The 18,106-nt window shown below is 36.2% G+C and overlaps 2 protein-coding genes across 2 annotated transcripts; both read left to right on the top strand.

Moving 5' to 3' along the window:
- Positions 1 to 682: 682 nt before the first annotated feature.
- LOC112523278 lies at positions 683 to 1,819 on the top strand. The gene has a single exon (XM_025132807.1). It carries the CDS (start codon positions 684 to 686, stop codon positions 1,794 to 1,796), a length of 1,113 nt encoding a protein of 370 aa, XP_024988575.1. The 5' UTR covers position 683; the 3' UTR covers positions 1,797 to 1,819.
- A 3,624-nt stretch (positions 1,820 to 5,443) lies between these two features.
- Positions 5,444 to 5,866, top strand: LOC112523740. The gene has a single exon (XM_025133416.1). It carries the CDS (start codon positions 5,444 to 5,446, stop codon positions 5,864 to 5,866), a length of 423 nt encoding a protein of 140 aa, XP_024989184.1.
- The last annotated feature ends 12,240 nt before the right edge of the window (positions 5,867 to 18,106 follow it).

The following is an 18,106-nucleotide window of genomic DNA, read 5'->3' as shown; positions in this document are numbered from 1 at the left end:
AACTTACTAAATTTTCATGTTTGAATTCGTGTAACTAATAACAAATAAATAAAATCAAATAAATGATAAATATCATATTTTAATTATAAAAATTTAAAACATAATTAAGATAATCACTAAGCTATAACATAATACTTACTTATTGTTTTTATAAAAAAATATATTATTAACCCAAAAATAAATTATTTTGTTATTAAGTCTAAATTAAAATTGTAATAAAAAATTTTGAATTAAAGAAATTACAAAAACGAAAACTTTTAAATAGTTAAATTTTCAAGTTTTTAAGATATTTTCGAACTTATATTTTTTACAAATATAAAAACATTATTGTTTTTTCCAAAACCATATAAAACCGTATTGTAACATAAACAGAGACAAAATAAAATAAAATATTGAAATTGAGATGTATCTTACTGCATTGCGTAAATATTTTTCTAGTTTTTTCCTGATATATTTTAGATAAAATTGAATTTAAGAACGTTATAGCTATTACTCTAAAATTACTATTTTATCCCTAAAGAGACATAACTTTAATATTCCATGCCTTGCTTTTACGCACTCCTAAAAAGCTCTCTTTATCTCACATGTATGTATATATAGTCACTTGTCCTACAACCATCACTTGCTAATCTTCTCCCACAATGGATTGTTTTCCTTTCTTCTCTTAAATTCCAATCAAACCAATGGAATTCAATTCTACTCCTTTCTTTTATTTTCTTCATGATTTCTTCTCCAAATTCTCATCACACCCTCTCTTCTCCGCAATTGTAGCTCTATACACCTTAATTCTCCTTTATGCTCCATCTTTTTTCCTACAAATAACTCTTTCTCCTGTTATCAATTCCACTGGAATCATACTCCTCTTCCTTCTCAGGTTAGGTGCTGATGAGCGATCGGAAAAAGAAGTAGATTCTCAGGAGTTGAGAATTCTTGGTTATGGAGTCGATGAGAGGTTGAACATGGAATCTAGTTTTTTAGAATCAAGAGTTCTTGATAACAAAGACGAATGGTTGCTTGTCAATCGGGACAACCTAGCTCAGCGTTCCAATTTGGCATTGGAATCCATCTCTATAGAGTCAAGATTTTTTAACTATGTAGACCAAAACCAAACCCACGTAGAATTTGAGCCTGAATTAGGTTTAGGCCATGCATCTAATCAAACCCATGTAGAATTTGATCCTAAAATTGGTTTAGACCATGCACCTTATCGAACTCATTTAGGGTTTGAGCCTGAATCTAGTTTGAAAATGGAATGCAATCAAAGCAACATAGAGTTTGAGCATGGTTTCGGCATGGAATCTACTTCCCAAGATGACCATCATAAATGGGAATTACTAGAAACCAATTTCATGGAATCATCACAGGTGAGTAAAGAAGAAAAACCAACAATGGAAATGGACTCGAAGCAAGTGGATGCCACAATGATGTTTCTTGAATGGAACATAAGAACACCGTTGGAGATCATATATGAAGCATATGAAGGAGAAGAAGAAGATGATGAGAAGAGTAATGAAAACGATGACACTTTTGATGATAAACAAGCTATTGGTTGTGAAAAATATCCATCTTTATCGATGTATTACCCAGAAAGTGAGACAGATAGCTCATCTGACGGCAACTTCTCAATGAGCGAAAATTGGGAAACACATGAGAGTGTGTTATTCAAATGGGAAGAGGAAGAGAGGGAAGAACTTATTGAGATTTCGTTAGATCATTATGGGAAGAGAAGTATTGGATTTTGTCATGCAGAGGAAGATAATTTGATTGAAATTGACATCTTTCCTAAAATAAACTGAATTTCCAAGGGATAATTTCCCCCAACGAGGCTAAGAGGTATAAGTATGATTAACCATGATAAACTTGCAAGATTCCTCTTAGAAAACACCTGGGTTTTGGCGAAAGTAGTAAAGTATTAAACTATTGTAATTAGTATTTTGTTGCAAACATATCATTTTTTATATAATAATGAAAACAAAGGACAATATTAAAGATTTTGGATAGCTTCCATCCATATATGGACATTTATTTGAGCAAAGTGTTGTGTGTTTATGCCATTTAACAATAGCAATATCGATTTGCAACAAAAAGAAAAGTGTAGTGGTTCAAAGCTTGATCAATGTATTACAATCTATTATTTCATTATTACAACATTTTATTTCGTCGATGTATTTGATTCTTCATAACCATCTTTGTTTGTAAGTTCTACTTTTAATTGAATTGGCGAGTTTTTTTTTTTTTTTAATCTATTCATTTATAATAAGCTCCAACTGATGATATCATTTTAATGAAGACAAACCATTTAGACGATGTTTTGTTGTTGCAAAAAACAACAAAATGGGCAAAAATTGTCTTTACATAAAGTTCAACTCTCAATTAATTGATTTAAATGACAAATAAGATAAAAAGTCATTGAATAATATTTATACAACAAAAGCGTGTTTCTTAGATCACAATAATATGCAGAGACCACAAAAAATCAGTGTCTTGAAATATCGCTTTAATAGACTGCCAACCAATATGTTCCCAATAAAGTTACAGGATTATTGATCGCATGTTCCAGAATCTAGATTTGTGTAACAGACCAAACTATCCTTCCCCTTTGAAGAATATTTTGCATGATACAAAGAAAAATAGTGCATATGATAATGCCACATGTTCATCAAATTGGTTTATGATATTATGTTAAAGAAAGACAATTAAAAACAAAGAAAATCTCATAATCTTAGGCAGGGAATGGGTCTCCCGGTCCATCCACCCGGTTGTGAACGAAAAGTCCTTACTAAACCGAGGACGTGGACAAGGATCCCCGTTTGTCACAAATTAGGGATAGGCAGGGACGGGTATCGCACTCCCCGCCCCGTCTTGTACCATATTATATATATAAAATAAAAACTAGATATATATAATTTATTTCAACTAAAATAGTAATTCGTAATTTCGTATTTCCTAACTAGGTTTAGAATCTGAAAGTGTTATTTTTTGGATGTTAACATGTAATATTTTGGATGTCAAGTCAAAATATAATTACTCGATATAAGTTTTTTCTGGATTAAATTGAGTTTCTTTTGGTTTTAAGTTATTAATCATCATAGGATGTTGTATTTTTTTGTATTAAATTAAATTGTTTTCTTTTTGGAAAAATGTGAGATTTAAACATGTGCGGTGTCTCACATATTTATTTAAAGTAGCTTACACAAATGGAACAAAAAAAACTCTGTTTTCCCATTGGGGATCTCTGTTTCTAGTTGAGGATGAGAATGTGATCATATCCCCGTCAATATTCCCTGACGGGAACGGAGATGAGGGATGGAGGACGGGGATGAAAACTGAGGTCCACGCCCCATTCACATGCCTAACTCATATACCGTGTTAGTGATGAGTTTTAAATCCCTTTGCATTAAGTTCATAAACCCGCCTAAATATCAATTAGGTCATAAAATCGTTGATTAAAGATAATGGCCATTTGTCAAGTAAGTTAGAGAATGATGGACAACTTATATTTAAAGAAAGATACTTGCGTTCGATTGCAATTTTGGAGATAATACTTTTAAAAAGCACTTTTAATGATCTATCTATAGTTTAAAACATATGATTATATGTGTTAATATATAAAGGTGTACAAAGAAAAATGAAAAGTAAGAGATTTAAAGTAATTAAATAACTAATTATATATGTGTAAAATTTGAATATTAAATGTAAAAGGAAGAGAGAGGGAAGGTGGGCCATTTAGCGCCTAGAGGCTCCCCTCTTGCATGCAACCGGCTCCAAAACATCCCATTATTGTTAAGTTTTTATTATTTCAAGTCAGATCTTATTCATTAGGTCGGCCATCACACATTCCTCCTTGAGAAAGGAGGATTAGGTGGCTATTTCTGTAAAAAAAATTATTTTAGGCTATTTTTATATGGTTTTTTTACAAAGGGCTATTTAAGTCAAGAACTCCTAACTAGGGGTGCTCAAAAAACTATTGGACCGTTCAAACCAGTCAAACCAGACCGTTTTTAGCGGTTTGAACGGTCTGACCGTCCGGTTTGAACCCCTAATTAGTTAAAATGAAGTTAACCCTAGAATAAAATTGAATTTGGAAATGAAACTATATCAGAAAATTGAATTTAAATTTAGAAGAGCGCCTTTGTCAAATTTGAAGACGAAGTCTGAAGACCTTAAGTTCAGAGTTATTCAAATACCCAATATCTTTGAAAAAGACCCGTGGCAAAGTTTGCATCATACAGAGCAAGACCAACCAGAGATCCTCTAGTCCTTAAGGACCTGATCCCCTGTGGACTCACCAACCAAAAGCAAGGCCAACCAAAGGCCCTCTGGTCAACCAGAGCCTCTGGTTTGTCTATCCAGAGCCTTTGGGTCAAAAACATGTTAAATACTTAAAGAATTTGAGTTCCAATTACAACCATAGATCCTCTTTTTAAACATGAAGATCAACCAGAGCCCCTCTGGTTCTTTTATGATGGATTGGAATATTTTTCCAATGTTCAAATAAAACAACCAAAAACAAAGCCATCCAGGAGCCAGACCAACCAGAGGGGCTCTAGCTTACAAGACTAAGTGTTAGACCTCATCTTGTAAAGTGTAAGTAAGAACTCTCTTACTCTAGTCTGTAGGACTTAGTCTATTGAAGCAATTCAGACTTTCCCGCAAGACTTCTAACAGAACCAAGGCGGCTTGACTCAGTTCGCTCCACTTTTCAAGGAACGTGAATAATAAGGATGCATAACAAGAACTCAGAGATTGAAGCGAAGATTCTAGGAGATTCTGTTTAGCTTAGTCGTATATAAGGAGGCATCCTCCTCAGGTTATAATTACCTGATTGTGCTGAATTAGACTATAGCGAAACCTTGTGAGACTACAATTAGATTGAGAGTTTCTTTGTGTATTCTTCTCATCTAATAAAAGCATCTGACATATTCAAGTTCATCTTGCTTTCTTAAATTTATATTGAATACTTCGTTAGACCTTTCCAGTTACACAGTTTTTACTTCACTCATATTTATTTATCTGTGTTTTCTGATATTAAGAGAATCTGGGTTCCAACAATTGGTATCATAGCCTGCTAATCAAATAAATTGATTAGTCGATCGATATCCAAAAGGATACTTCTCTTAATTTGGTTATTCGTTTTTTAAAAACACATTTCATACCGATCTTTGATCAAATTCCATTTTAAAAACGTTTGCTTTTCGTATTTTCAAAACCTGTCAAAACTCCACTATTCTCACTTTCAAGTCAAACTTTTTTTTTTCTCAAATCTTTCAGCAAAATGTCGAATCAATAGTGGAACTCCATGTACAGTGCCGATTCCCTCACAAAACCTCCTACTCTCATTCGGGAAGAATATCCCCAATGAAAGATTAGGATGATCAACTTTTATGAAGGTCTCGACCTTGAACCGTATGAATCAATTTTAAATGGTCCTTTTGTACCAACAATGCTTATTCCCAGAATTCCTGCTGCCGATGACACGGTTGAAGTACTCGCCAGGAGCGTTCCCAAGCTCCGTAGAGATTGGGAAAATGAAGACAAACGACGAGTGAAGATTGATAAAAAATCCAAGAGTCTTTTAATCATGGCCCTTCCCAACGAGATTTTTCAATATCTTGATGCATGCGATTCTGCCAAAGATCTATGGGATCAATTAGCCAACCAGCTAGAAGGAGGAATAAAGATGAAGAAGAACAGACGTGCTCAATATCTGAATGAGTATAACAGCTTCCAAGCTCTCCCAAATGAGTCTCTCGAACAGACTTATCACCGGTTCAACACCCTGATCAACACCCTGATCAACAAATGTAGGAAGTGTGATGTGATCAGGACTCAAGAGGAAAACAACATGCTCTTCTTGAAGAGGTAGAATGCTGAATGGGGAAACTTGTCCATGTCCCTCCAGGCGAATCAAGACCTGGAGCAGTGGAGTCTTCATGACGTATATGGAACCTTGCAAGCACATGAGCAAGAGGTGCAGAAGGCCAAGGTCGCTCTAGGTGGACCTCTGGCTCTAATCTCTGACTCTGAAGAGACTGGGTCCAGTCAACCACACAGAGAACGGAGATCGAAGGAGGAGAAAAGAAGAGGGAAGAAGGCTCTTGTTGTGGAGAGCGACGATGAAGACAAAGCTTCAAGCTCTGAGGATGATGACATTAGTGCATTCGTACATTCCTTGGCTCTAATTACCAAGGAATTTCAAACAAAATTTGGAAAGATGGTCTTCGACAAGAGAGAAGGTTGAAGTGACAAGGGTAGAGGCATAGGATTCGAAGGATGGAACCCTTCTTTTTTACAAAATAAGAAGGAGGAAGAACAGTCAGAGCAGAAGAAAACATGCCGCAGGATGCTTCAGATGTGGTAAGATGGGTCACTACTCCAAGGAGTGCAAAGTCCCTTTGGTGAAAGATGAACTGTACTATAAGAATAAGTACAAGTACAATCGATCCCAGAGGAGCCTCATGGCCGAGCAAGAAAACTAGGTCTTTGACTCCTCATCTGAAGAAGAAGACCAAGCTCACTTCTGTGGCATGGCTGTTGAGAATGATGCAAAAGAGTCTCGATCTGGCTCCGACTCACAGGTATGTTCTACCTCTGGTTATTCTCATTTCGATCTTGAAGAAAATATTTCTGCTTTAACCCAAGATTTTCTAAAAGTACAGTTTATGAACATACAACAAGTTTACATTGAAGTTTGGGACAACCAACACATCAAATAGATTCACATTATTGGATGACTTGCAATCCCCAATTTTCTTGATTTTAGCTTTAGTTCCATTAGGATTACTAACTCTAAGATCAAGTTCAGATATATCAACAATGTTATTGAGAAAACTAGTATTGTGAGTCATGTGTTAATTTGCACCAAAGTCAATGATCCAACCAGATTAAGAGATTTAGGATTACTTGTCATATTAGCAGTGGCACCTTTAAAGGATTAATTTTGCTAAATTAAACCAAGAATATTAGCAAGCTCATCTTCAAAAAAGAAAAAGAAGAATTGGAGGTAACAATTTTAGTAGGATTTGGCTTAGAAAGACATACATTATTGGCCGAATTTTTGAAAGATTGATTTTGAGGCCTAGATTGATTCTGGTAATTATTAGGGAACCCTATCAGCTTAAAACACCTTTCTATAGTATGTCCAGTGGCACCGCAATGCTTACAAGTTAGGTAAGTAACTCTACTTAATTGAGGTTTATTATCATAGGTCTTGCTAAGAAAAGCTGTATTTTTAGGTGTGGATTTAGACTAAGAAAAGTTCCCCCCTCTGTGAGACTCCTCCCTTGAAACCAGAGAAAAAGTCGTTTTCACAGAAGGAAGAGAATCACTAGTAAAAATATTACTTCTGATGGGTTCATAGGTATGATCAAGACCCATCAGAAATTGCATGAGCTTAATCAGTTTGGTGTGTTCAAAAAGTTCTTGGGAAGCATTACATGTACATGAGGGAAGTTTAACAAGCGCATCAAATTGTTTCCATAAGGAATTGAGTTTGTGATAATATTCAGAAACAAAAGTACCATTTTGACTTAAACAGTTAATTTTCTGATAGAGATTATAAAGAACAGAACCATCGATCTTATCATAGGTTTCTTTTAACTCATCCCAGACCTTAGAGGCTTCTTTAGAGAACACTTGTCCTAGAAAGAGATCCTTGGTCATAGAAATCAATATCCAAGAAAGGACAACAGAGTTATATCGACCCATTGTGTTAGGATCAAGCGCTTACCCACTACACCAAAAGCAATTGCCTTGGTGAAGGCGCAACCTTATTTCCCTTATAGCGTAGCAGCCAGCGCCACGTTTCGATTTAGGAAGATGCTGGAACCATGACCAACAATCCCCCCCAGCATCTGCCGGTACTAATAAGAGCTTCGTTAGAAGTCAATGGCCGTGCAACATGCCTTTCACATAATTATGCACTCCTTGCATATTATGCACACCATGGGATTCGAATCCGTGACCTACTCTGATACCAATTGTTAGGATCAAGCGCTTACCCACTACACCAAAAGCAATTGCCTTGGTGAAGGCACAACCTTATTTCCCTTATAGCGTAGCAGCCAGCGCCACGTTTCGATTTAGGAAGATGCTGGAACCGTGACCAACACATTGTCACTCTAAGATAGGATCGTCTATTGGTCGAGGACAGGACCTATCAATGAAGGCAATTTTGTTCATAGTTTCTAAAGCCAAAGTCATGGCACAAGCCCAAACCTTATAGTTATCAGTACCACTAAGTTTAACAGTTAACAAGAGAGTTCCACTAGTATCACTGGGATGCAGGTACGATGGGTCTCCAAAGTCCAGGTTGGTAACCTTAGATTCCATTGACCTACCAATGTCTACCTCTAAACTAGACATAAACAACCACAAGAGAGTGAATAGATAAAAGCAAGATTCCTAAAACACTCGAGCTGCTAGGTCAAGCTAACTTTTGAACTCTGAAACAGGGAAACAAGAAGGGTACAAGCCACACCACAAAAATAGCAATTAAAAGAACACTTTACCACAGTAACCAACACAAAGAATGCACAAAAAGAAAGAGAGGAGAGATACAACCTGATGAATCAGAATACAACCGCAAACCTTTAACCAAAGGTTAAAGGAAAGTAGATACAGGAAGCATGCAAAGGCAAGGAAAACTTGAATACAAGGAAACAAACCCCAAACCTGGAGAACACATCGATCTGGAGACAATTGACAACCCCACAACAAGAGGCAAGAAAAAAAACCAACATATCACAAGTATAGTAGTTGGGGAAAGGAAAGAACAGATCAAATCAGATCGGTTAAGCCTCATCCTTACTACGCACTTACTTGGTAATAGAAGTAAATAAAAAAAATAACAAAGGCAATAGTCAGGTAGGGTAGAAAGGTAAGGCGAGTACAGATCTAAGATAGATCTGTTAACCCTAACCTTTTTTTCTTGCGTATGTACTTGAAGAACCAGAAAAAGGATAAGAAAGTTTAAGCAAGAAAGGACAGATCTAAGACTAGGAATCAAAAACAAGTATTAATCATTTTTCTAAGTAAGTATACAAAGAACAATGTAAAATAAACCATATGTGATCATAAGAAATTAAAAAAAGGCGAGTATTTCAGTAATGGCTGTTGGAACAAGATTAAAGGGATCTTCGTGAACTAGTTCATTGACTTGATCATTTACTTAAAACAAAAGATGAGAGATCTAACAGATCTAACTACACAAATAGATCTTAAATGGATTTGTGATACAAGGCAAAACCACATATGAGTATTTCAACAATGACTGTTAGAAAACAAGATCTAAAAGATCTTCGTAAGTCAGTTCATTGACTTGATCATTTACTCAAAAAAAAGGAGATCGTAACAGATTTCAAAACAGAATAACAAGGACATATCTAAACTAGTGATCTTACCAGATCTTGAACAAAATAACAAGAACAAATCCCAACAAGAGATCATAACAGATCTTAAAACAAATCAACAAAAGTAGTTCTAAACATGACAACTCTTGGACAATAAGAACATATCTAACCACAAACAATACGAGAGTATTTCAACGATGATTGGAAGAAACAAGATCTAAGATGATCTTTAAGTCCAAATTGATTTTCTGAGCATTTACTCAAAACGCATTAAAACACAAAACTTTAACAAGAAAATAAGGACTTATCTATGAAGGATTACAAGAAAAACTGAAGAGACGATGATGAACAGATAACTGTTCATAGTTTCAAACAACCACAAATCCCTTGATTCAGCTCTGATACCATGTTCAAATCAGTAATCGATACATATATTCCATCTAAACAACAATATTACAAAATATTGAAAGAATAACCCTAGATCTATACAAAATACAAAACTAAAGTAGCTTAGGAAGTAGAAGAACTAGAGAGAATTGAATACTAATTGAAACAAGAAAGTGAACTAAATGAATAAACTCGGGTAAAAGACCCTATATATATGAATTAGGAAACGACATAATTAGTCCTCCAAGATATAGAAATATGCTCCGGTACTCTCCATGTTCCCCAGTAAATGAGGCCCCGGTCCTTGTACTTTAGAACTCCAGCTTTATCAGCTTTATGCCTTTGACAGATTTAGTCCCTCAAATAGAAAAAAGATTAACAAAAGTTAAAATTGTAATAGAACATATATTTTAACAAACACTGAAGAACCATTAGAGATGAATCAATGTCAGCATTCAAATGAATCTTTCTCTACAAGATTAGTGTTTTTCTTATCCTAGATGCACAAAAGGACAACCCTACACCTCACATAGAAAAATACATGTACAAAGTTACTTTGTTGTCTTCAGATGTGCTTACCAACTTTGTGAAGGAGAACTATTCATATGCAACGAAAAGGCTGCATATCTGAAGACAAAGAACAAGCTCTCCACTAGAAGTTTGCCACATGGCTTGTACCTTTTGACTTGCATTAAATGCAATAGGTATAAATATCTGAAAAGATCATTTTTCTTAGCAATGCCTTCTTCTTCTTCCAACTCTCTTTTCTCTTGTTCTTATCTCTCTCTTTCTTAAATTCTATGTGTTTCTTAGATTGTTTAGATTAGGTCTTAACCTTATCTTTCCATCAGCAATTTGTAAATTATGTATTGGTCTTCTTTTATCAATAAAAGAATTTAAAAAGGTGAAAATCTATGTGTTTGTATCCAACCCTCCTTCTACAATCGGTTTGGGACCAACAAGTGGTATCAGAGCAATGTTTATTATCTCTTTCTTACATGTCTAGTCTCTCTCTGAGCACTTTATATAGAATTCTGCTCAATGATGAGCGATCTCGTCTGCTAAAGAAGAATATCATAAGAGATTCAAAATTGTTAAAAATCTATTATGTATCTTTACTCTCTAAAACTTCTTCAGTGACAACTCCCACTCTCACAATCGTTGAGTTAGATCTATCTAAATATGGGGACTTAATAGACGCTGATCTTTCAGAGTTTGATGTGTCACTGGCTCTTCTTACAAATTCCTTTAGAAAATTTGCCATAAAAAGTAACTATTGCTGACAAGCCAAAATCAACCCCAATTGACAAGGCTTCAGCAATCTTATTTAAGTGTGAGCGAAAAGAAAACTTTGCAAGTGAGTGCAGGTCTAAGAAATTTATGAAGACATCTTCCACCTCATCCTCCTTCAAATGAAAAAACGATAAATATATGAAGTTAAAAGATAAATACAAGAAGACGAATAACTACTAGCATAAAGGCAATGGTCTTATCACTGAAGAACATGATTTGGCCGATTCATCAAATGGATCCTCTTGAGATGAGGAAGACATGACCTATCTCTGTCTTATGGACAATATCAAAGAAGTTAAGGATGAACTATCTGAGACCTTGTCCTCCAATGATTCTTCAACTACAACTCAGATATCAAATCTGAATGGTCTTTCTTTCTCTGGTACTGATAGTTTCTCAACATGAGATACGCTGACTATGGACCTTTGTAATGCACCGAATGGCATATCCAAATCTAAAAAGCTAAATCTTGATTTACAAGAACAACTTGAAAATTCCATTTAAAAATCATAGAACTTACTAAGATTGAAGAAAATATTAAAGATCAAGTCACTATAAACAAGTAATCAATCTTGAACACGAGCAAGCTATCACTGAGCATGAACAAGCTATAACTAAACTCAAAGTTGAAAAGGTTACCATTGAAGAATGGTCTACAACCTTGATTAAGTCTAATGAGATCATGAATGCTCATGTTCCCACTAAGGACAAGAGTGGTCTTGGATATTCTTCAGATTAGGAAGAACATATTATTGACAAATCCATGTTAAAATTTGGAACTTTTGTCTCCTCTATCACTGACATTTCTTTCAATCAGTGTTCCTCTATATATGAGTCTAAACATATCCTTGAGAAAACTCCTAAGAGTGAAAAATGTTTAGACAAGGGTAAATCCATTGCCAACATTCCTCAAAAGGCTAAGAAAAAACAAAAGTTGAAGAAGGTTTCCTCTACATCTCCAGCTTGCCAACCTTCAACTTTTGTTAAAAAGATCTCTAGACTTATTCAGAGATCTACCTCAAAACTGAAAGTTGATCTTACTCCTAAGAAACCTGAGAAACTTGTTGTTCCTCCCAGGACTTCTGAAAATGGTATTCTTGGACCATGTCCTACTTACTTATGCTTTATAACTCTTATGCTTCTAGCCCTAAAGCTTCTTTCCGCTATAAAAAGTGTTATCACTGTGGTGAAACTACTCACATAGATTGCAAGTGCCTAGTAGCTACCAAAGTTGAGAAATCATCTAGGGTAAAGAAAATCACTAAGGCTGAAACACCAACAAAGGTGAAAACCACAAAAGTTGGTAAATCAATGTAGGAACCCAGATCCTCAATTCAAGTAACTGAGTGATAGAAATAAAGTAAGCTGAAGCATTTAAGCACTAATTACTGTTCTAGACTGAGATATGATGAGTATGAAGAAGCAAAAACAAACATATATCAAATCACCATATCATCATGTGTATTAAATTCAATCTGAGAAATTTGAGTTACACCAAGAATGTATAGTAGTATGTGTAGAAAATTCTCTCTCAAAATTACTCACAAGATCTCTCAAGTACAAAATAAAATATTCTCTCTAAAAGCGTACAAAACCCTAGGAAAGAGAGTTTCTATTTATGGCCTAGAATAGGAAAGTCAACATTTCAATGATGGATTTCCATGTGTAAAGGTGAAATAACCACTTTTTCTATATGTGGTAGGTCGTGGTAGGCAAGGGCTCTTGAGAGATCTTGTATTGAACACTTAAGACTTTTACAAAGTTGGACTAGATGCTCTGCATGTATAGTGTAGAGGCTTTGTATAGTAGGACCAGAGGCTCTGCATCTCCGAGACTTGTTTTCTTTATCTATTAGCTATGTATCCTAGAAAGATTTAGCTCCGACTCTTTTTTAACTGGCTTCTTGTGCAGAAGTTCTATGGATGAGAACTTGACTTCTTTTTACAATACTTTTACATCAATAAACAAAGTCTAATATCCCCCTAAGTGTTGTAAAAAGAAATTTACGAAAAGATATCTATACTATGAATCAAGAGGCCAACATGATCCTTTGAAAATGATTTCATTTAAGACAAAATAAGACAATATAATAAAAAATGTTTGCAGATGCTAGCCAAACATAGAAGGATCATTTGTATAGATCTTGTGATATTTCTTGATGAGGTATCTAAAATCTATAGTCTTCTGTATGCATCCGATCACTTTTGCTGCAAGCTATATAGAATACTCGCTCTGCCTATGCACATGTGAATCTCTTTTTGTAACCAGCTTAGAGTACTTGAAGATTACTTGAAGCTCCCTGACACACTAAAAACAACTTGTCTCTATGCTCATTATGATAGACAAAGCCAAGTTCTAGTTCTAATATAACGGATGCAGAACAGACTTCATTCAAGCTCTCAAGAGTCTCGTCTAGTGCTGTCACAGAGAGATGCTCTATTCCCAGTTCTAAGGGGATCTGAAAATAAACTTTTCTTATGTATCTCACCAACTCCCCTATCGCTTTTGTAATTGAAATGTTGGCTATTGTGAACCTCATCCCCTTGTCTTTGCTTCTCTCTGTGAACCAAAGCAAAGTCTTAAGGTTATATGGGTTAAGGTTCAGAAGATCGTTGTCATTAAAGAGGCAGATCTAGATGTAGGCTCTCTCGACCATATATTCAGAGTAGACGATTTGGTCATAGGTGAATGTCCTCCTTTTGATATCCAGACCGATCTTTATCTCATCATTTGAATAGACCAGATTCCTTGGTTGAGTGTGCTGCTTGACAAATCTCTTTCTAATGCGTTCTTTCACTTGTAGGTGAAGGCTCTGCTGCATGTAGACCTCTTCATATTGATCATTATATAAGTAGGCATAGCAACGGGACGGGGATGGGGCGGGTTTTGTAATCCCCGGCCATGGCCCCGGTTTGTAGTAACGTCCCCCGACCTCGGCCCCGGTCCCCTACAGGTACGAGGATTATTATCCTGACCCCGATCAAATCTTTAGCAATACCCAGTCAAAACCTGGTAAAACTCCGATCAATCCCCGGTCAAACCCCGCAAATAGTATCCTTTTGTTTGATTCTACCGGGGATCCCCGTCCCCGGTTTGAGTAACATCCCCGTCCCCGATTTGAGTCTACCGGGGATCCCCAGCCTCGGCCCTGAGACCAGATTTAGCGGGGAATCCCCGTCCCCATTCGGGTCGGGTGAACCGGGTTCCTCACCGGGTCGGGGTAAATCACCATTCCTATGTACAAGTACCAATGAATGTTTTTTTATTAAGGATAGGCTCCTTGTTCATCTTAGGAATAGGTCTTCTCAAAAAGTCTAATTGCTCGATGACCTCTCTTACTCTGTCTTGTGATTCTAGAGGAAGGACAAAAGTAGAGGGGCCATTTGTGTCGAGGCAATAGGAGGGACGATATGATTCTGTGATGTAGCTCTTGGAGGAGGAGCGACTGATTAGATTGTCACCTCTGGATGAGTGGAATGTCATCTTCTTCATCAAAATCATAAATGATTTTGACAAATTATGAAGAGCAAACACTCCGTACCATTGAATCCTTGCCATTTGAATCTTCAATGGTAGGTGCCATGTTATCATCCTTTGAGCTTGAAGACGAATTACCTTCAGGAAAGATTATAATCCTCTCTGGTTCCTTACTTTTTTGGTCAAGACTAAACATAGAGGCAGAGGTGCCTTCTGGTTGTCCTTGACTCTTGTCTTGATAATGCATGGTATTCACTGGCACGATAGGGATGGAAGATTTCAAGCTGTTCTCCCCTTTTTAATAGTCTAGGGGACCAGAGGCATCTGGGTCCGATCATCAAAACTTTGTTTCTTGGAGGCTTCCTCTGCACAATATGGTTTAGAGGCTTTGCGCTTCTTTTTCAACTTTAGGATGGAGGGGGGCATCTTCTTGATCTTTTCATCGAACATGTTGAGGATGTTATTGGCCTCTTTTATATCAACGTTTGCTTTGACATCTGCTCTGAAATCTAGAAGGTCAATGAACTTCTTTATGTCAGCCGCTGCTGTGGTGAATGCTTAATTAAAATGGCACGTGAAGTCAGACACCTTCCATAGTAGAATATCTCATATTTTATTCATTTCAGATCTGATAACATAATCCTCAAGGATAAAGGACACTGATACTATGCTTGGTTGAACCAAAGCTTTCATGTCATTTGTGAATTTCTTAAGATCTTCAAAGAGATAATGGGAGATGGTTCTGCTGGAGCAGGCGTCTGTATGGGTTCTTCTAAATGAAGAAGTTTAGTTATTGGGATTTCAACCCGATCTTGAATAGTATGGAGTATCATGCTTTGAGCGGCTGTCAAATCTTTGAACGAATCGAGTAGATTAGCATTTTTCATAGAGTCAGCTTGAAGTGCTGCTATGGATGCTTGAATTTCATCCGTAGCAGAAGCAGAAGATGATGACTCTTCTTTGGTCATTGTGAGTTTTAAATCTTCCAAGGAGTGTTGAGTAGAGGTGGTAAGGGCTTGGAACTTATCCTTTGTTATGTAATCTAAGGGGGTAACATTTGGACCAACACATGGTTCACATTTAGTCTCTGCTCTTGAGACACCTTCATTAAGTCCGGTTTTGCTTTAAGAATTCAAGGATTTTCATTCGGTCCTCGTATTTCATCATCTGATGAAGACACTCTGAATGTTTTATCATGGCGTGGTACACCCTTTGATTTAGAGTCAAAGGGGCACTCAACTACAAGTGGAATATGTGAAACAACCCACCATGCAAATAACAATATGAATTCACAAATGTTTTGTCATATATTACCAATTTCACCATACTAAAATCATAATACATTCCAAAAGTATGTTTAAATGATAAGAGAAAGTGTGGATTAACAAAAGCTTTATTAGTTATAATATTTTCTTTTCAATAACATTTCTTTACATTTTTCCCTTGCCTTTATCCTGAGATGATGGACGACCTGCAAAACAGATTAGTAGAAAATTTAAGCCTTAGACCAAAAGGCTTAGTGAATAATTTTTTTTTCTTAATACAAAACATCACTTATTTCGAAACCCAAGATATATCAAAGTTGGATCTTAATATAACATTCCCTCATTCATCTCTTGCGGTTACACCACCAGTTCATCTCTCGCGGTTACACCACCGTCAGTTCATCTCTCGCGGTTACATCGCCATTTCATCTCTCGCGATTACATCACCATTTCATCTCTCGCGGTTACATCACCATTTCATCTCTCACGGTTACATCGCCATTTCATCTATCACGGTTACATTGCCATTTCATCTATCGCAGTTACACCGCCATTTCATTTATTGTCCTAAATAGATTATTGCGACATTCATAGTCCTGTCCGAACAATACTATGTCCGGAGAGGAGGTTTCCGAACAAGTTTGATCTTATCCGGATAACACTGTGTCTGGTGAAGGTTATACAGTTATGTCTGGACATTGCCTTGTCTGGTGCTGGTTCTTATCCGGACAACTCTTTAACCAGAGAAGAGTTCTGTCCGGACACTGTTTTGTTCGGTGAAGGTACACATCCGGAAAAATGCTTTGGCCGGTGAGACACGTATCCGGACACTGCTTAATCGGTAAAGGGTCTCAACCAGACACTGCTTTGTCCGATTAGAGGTCTCATCCGAACTCTACTTTGTCCGGTGAGTTTTGTTCTTAAAGATTAAATGAGCGTTGAAGTAGCAGTATTTAAATGTAGTTGAATCACATTCAGACAACATAAACCAGTACTAAATTGAACTGTATCATGTGCATATGATAACCGTACATACTAAAAGCAATAGAACTCACCTTTGTCTTTGAAATAAAATTTTGGGAATCTACTTATATACTTTGATCACCTAAGTTCTTTGAAAGAGTTTTGGAAATGTTTCCAATCAATAAAACCTTATCCGTTTTGAATGCACTTGCTATTTATAGCAAGTGCATATCCTATTTATAGCAAGTGCATATCCAACCTCATCAAAAATAACCCTCTCACATATCCATATATATATATATATATATAACTACCTTACTCAAACATAACTATAGAGAAAGAACCATAGATCGATTCCTTTCCAACTCTTAAATACCAAACACTAACCCCGAATTTCTTACCACTAATACACATTATTATCAGATCAACTTAGTTAAGGAAATTGAATATTACAATATCCTCTCCTTCGAAGAATTCCATCCCATAATTCCACTAAGTAAACAAATAAGGATATTTCATCGCATCTTCATTTTTGATTCCCAGTTGGCGTCCGCCCTTTATGATAACGCCACTGAACTTTTACTAACCCAATCTCTTTATTTCGTAGTTTCTTTATCTTGAAGTCAGTAATGGCTTCAGGGGTTTCTTTAAAACATAATTCCTCATCAATCTTAATTTCTTGTAGAGGCACAACTACATCTGGATTTGCTAAACACTTCCTTAAATTTGACACATGAAATGTGTTATAAATACCACTTAACTCCAATGGAAATTCTAGTTTGTAAACCACCTCCCCAATTCTTACAATGATAGAAAGGGTCTAATATACTTTGGGCTCAACTTTCCTTTATTTCCATAGCGTACTATCCTTTCTAACAGTACTCTATCTCCAATTTGGAATTCAATCGGTTTTCGATGTTTATCTGCATAACTTCTTTGTGATCTTAAGCCATTTTCATTCGTTTATGGATTTGGCAAATTTTATCAGCTGTTTGCTGCACTAACTCAAGCGCTGCTAACTGCTTCTCACCAATCTCATTCCAACACAAAGGAGTTCGAAATTTTCGTCCATACAGAACCTCAAAAGGTGCAGCTTGAATACTCGAATGATAACTGTTACTGTAAGCGAATTCCACCAAAGCCAAATGATTATCCCATGATCCCCCAAAATCAATAACACAAGCTCTAAGCATATCCTCTAGTGTCTTGATAGTTCGTTCACTTTGTCCATCCGTTTGAGGATGATAAGCTGCACTTAACTTAATTTGTCCACTCATTTCTTTTTGAAAACTCTTCCAAAACATAGAAGTGAATCGACTGTCTCGATCCGAAATTTTTGATAATGGAACACCATGACGTGTCACTACCTCA

This window comes from Cynara cardunculus (assembly GCF_001531365.2).
Source record: "Cynara cardunculus var. scolymus isolate 2C chromosome LG 12, CcrdV1, whole genome shotgun sequence".
Taxonomy (NCBI): Eukaryota; Viridiplantae; Streptophyta; class Magnoliopsida; order Asterales; family Asteraceae; genus Cynara; species Cynara cardunculus.
Note: the sequence above shows the minus strand (reverse complement) of the source record. Positions and strands in the feature narration are given on the sequence as shown.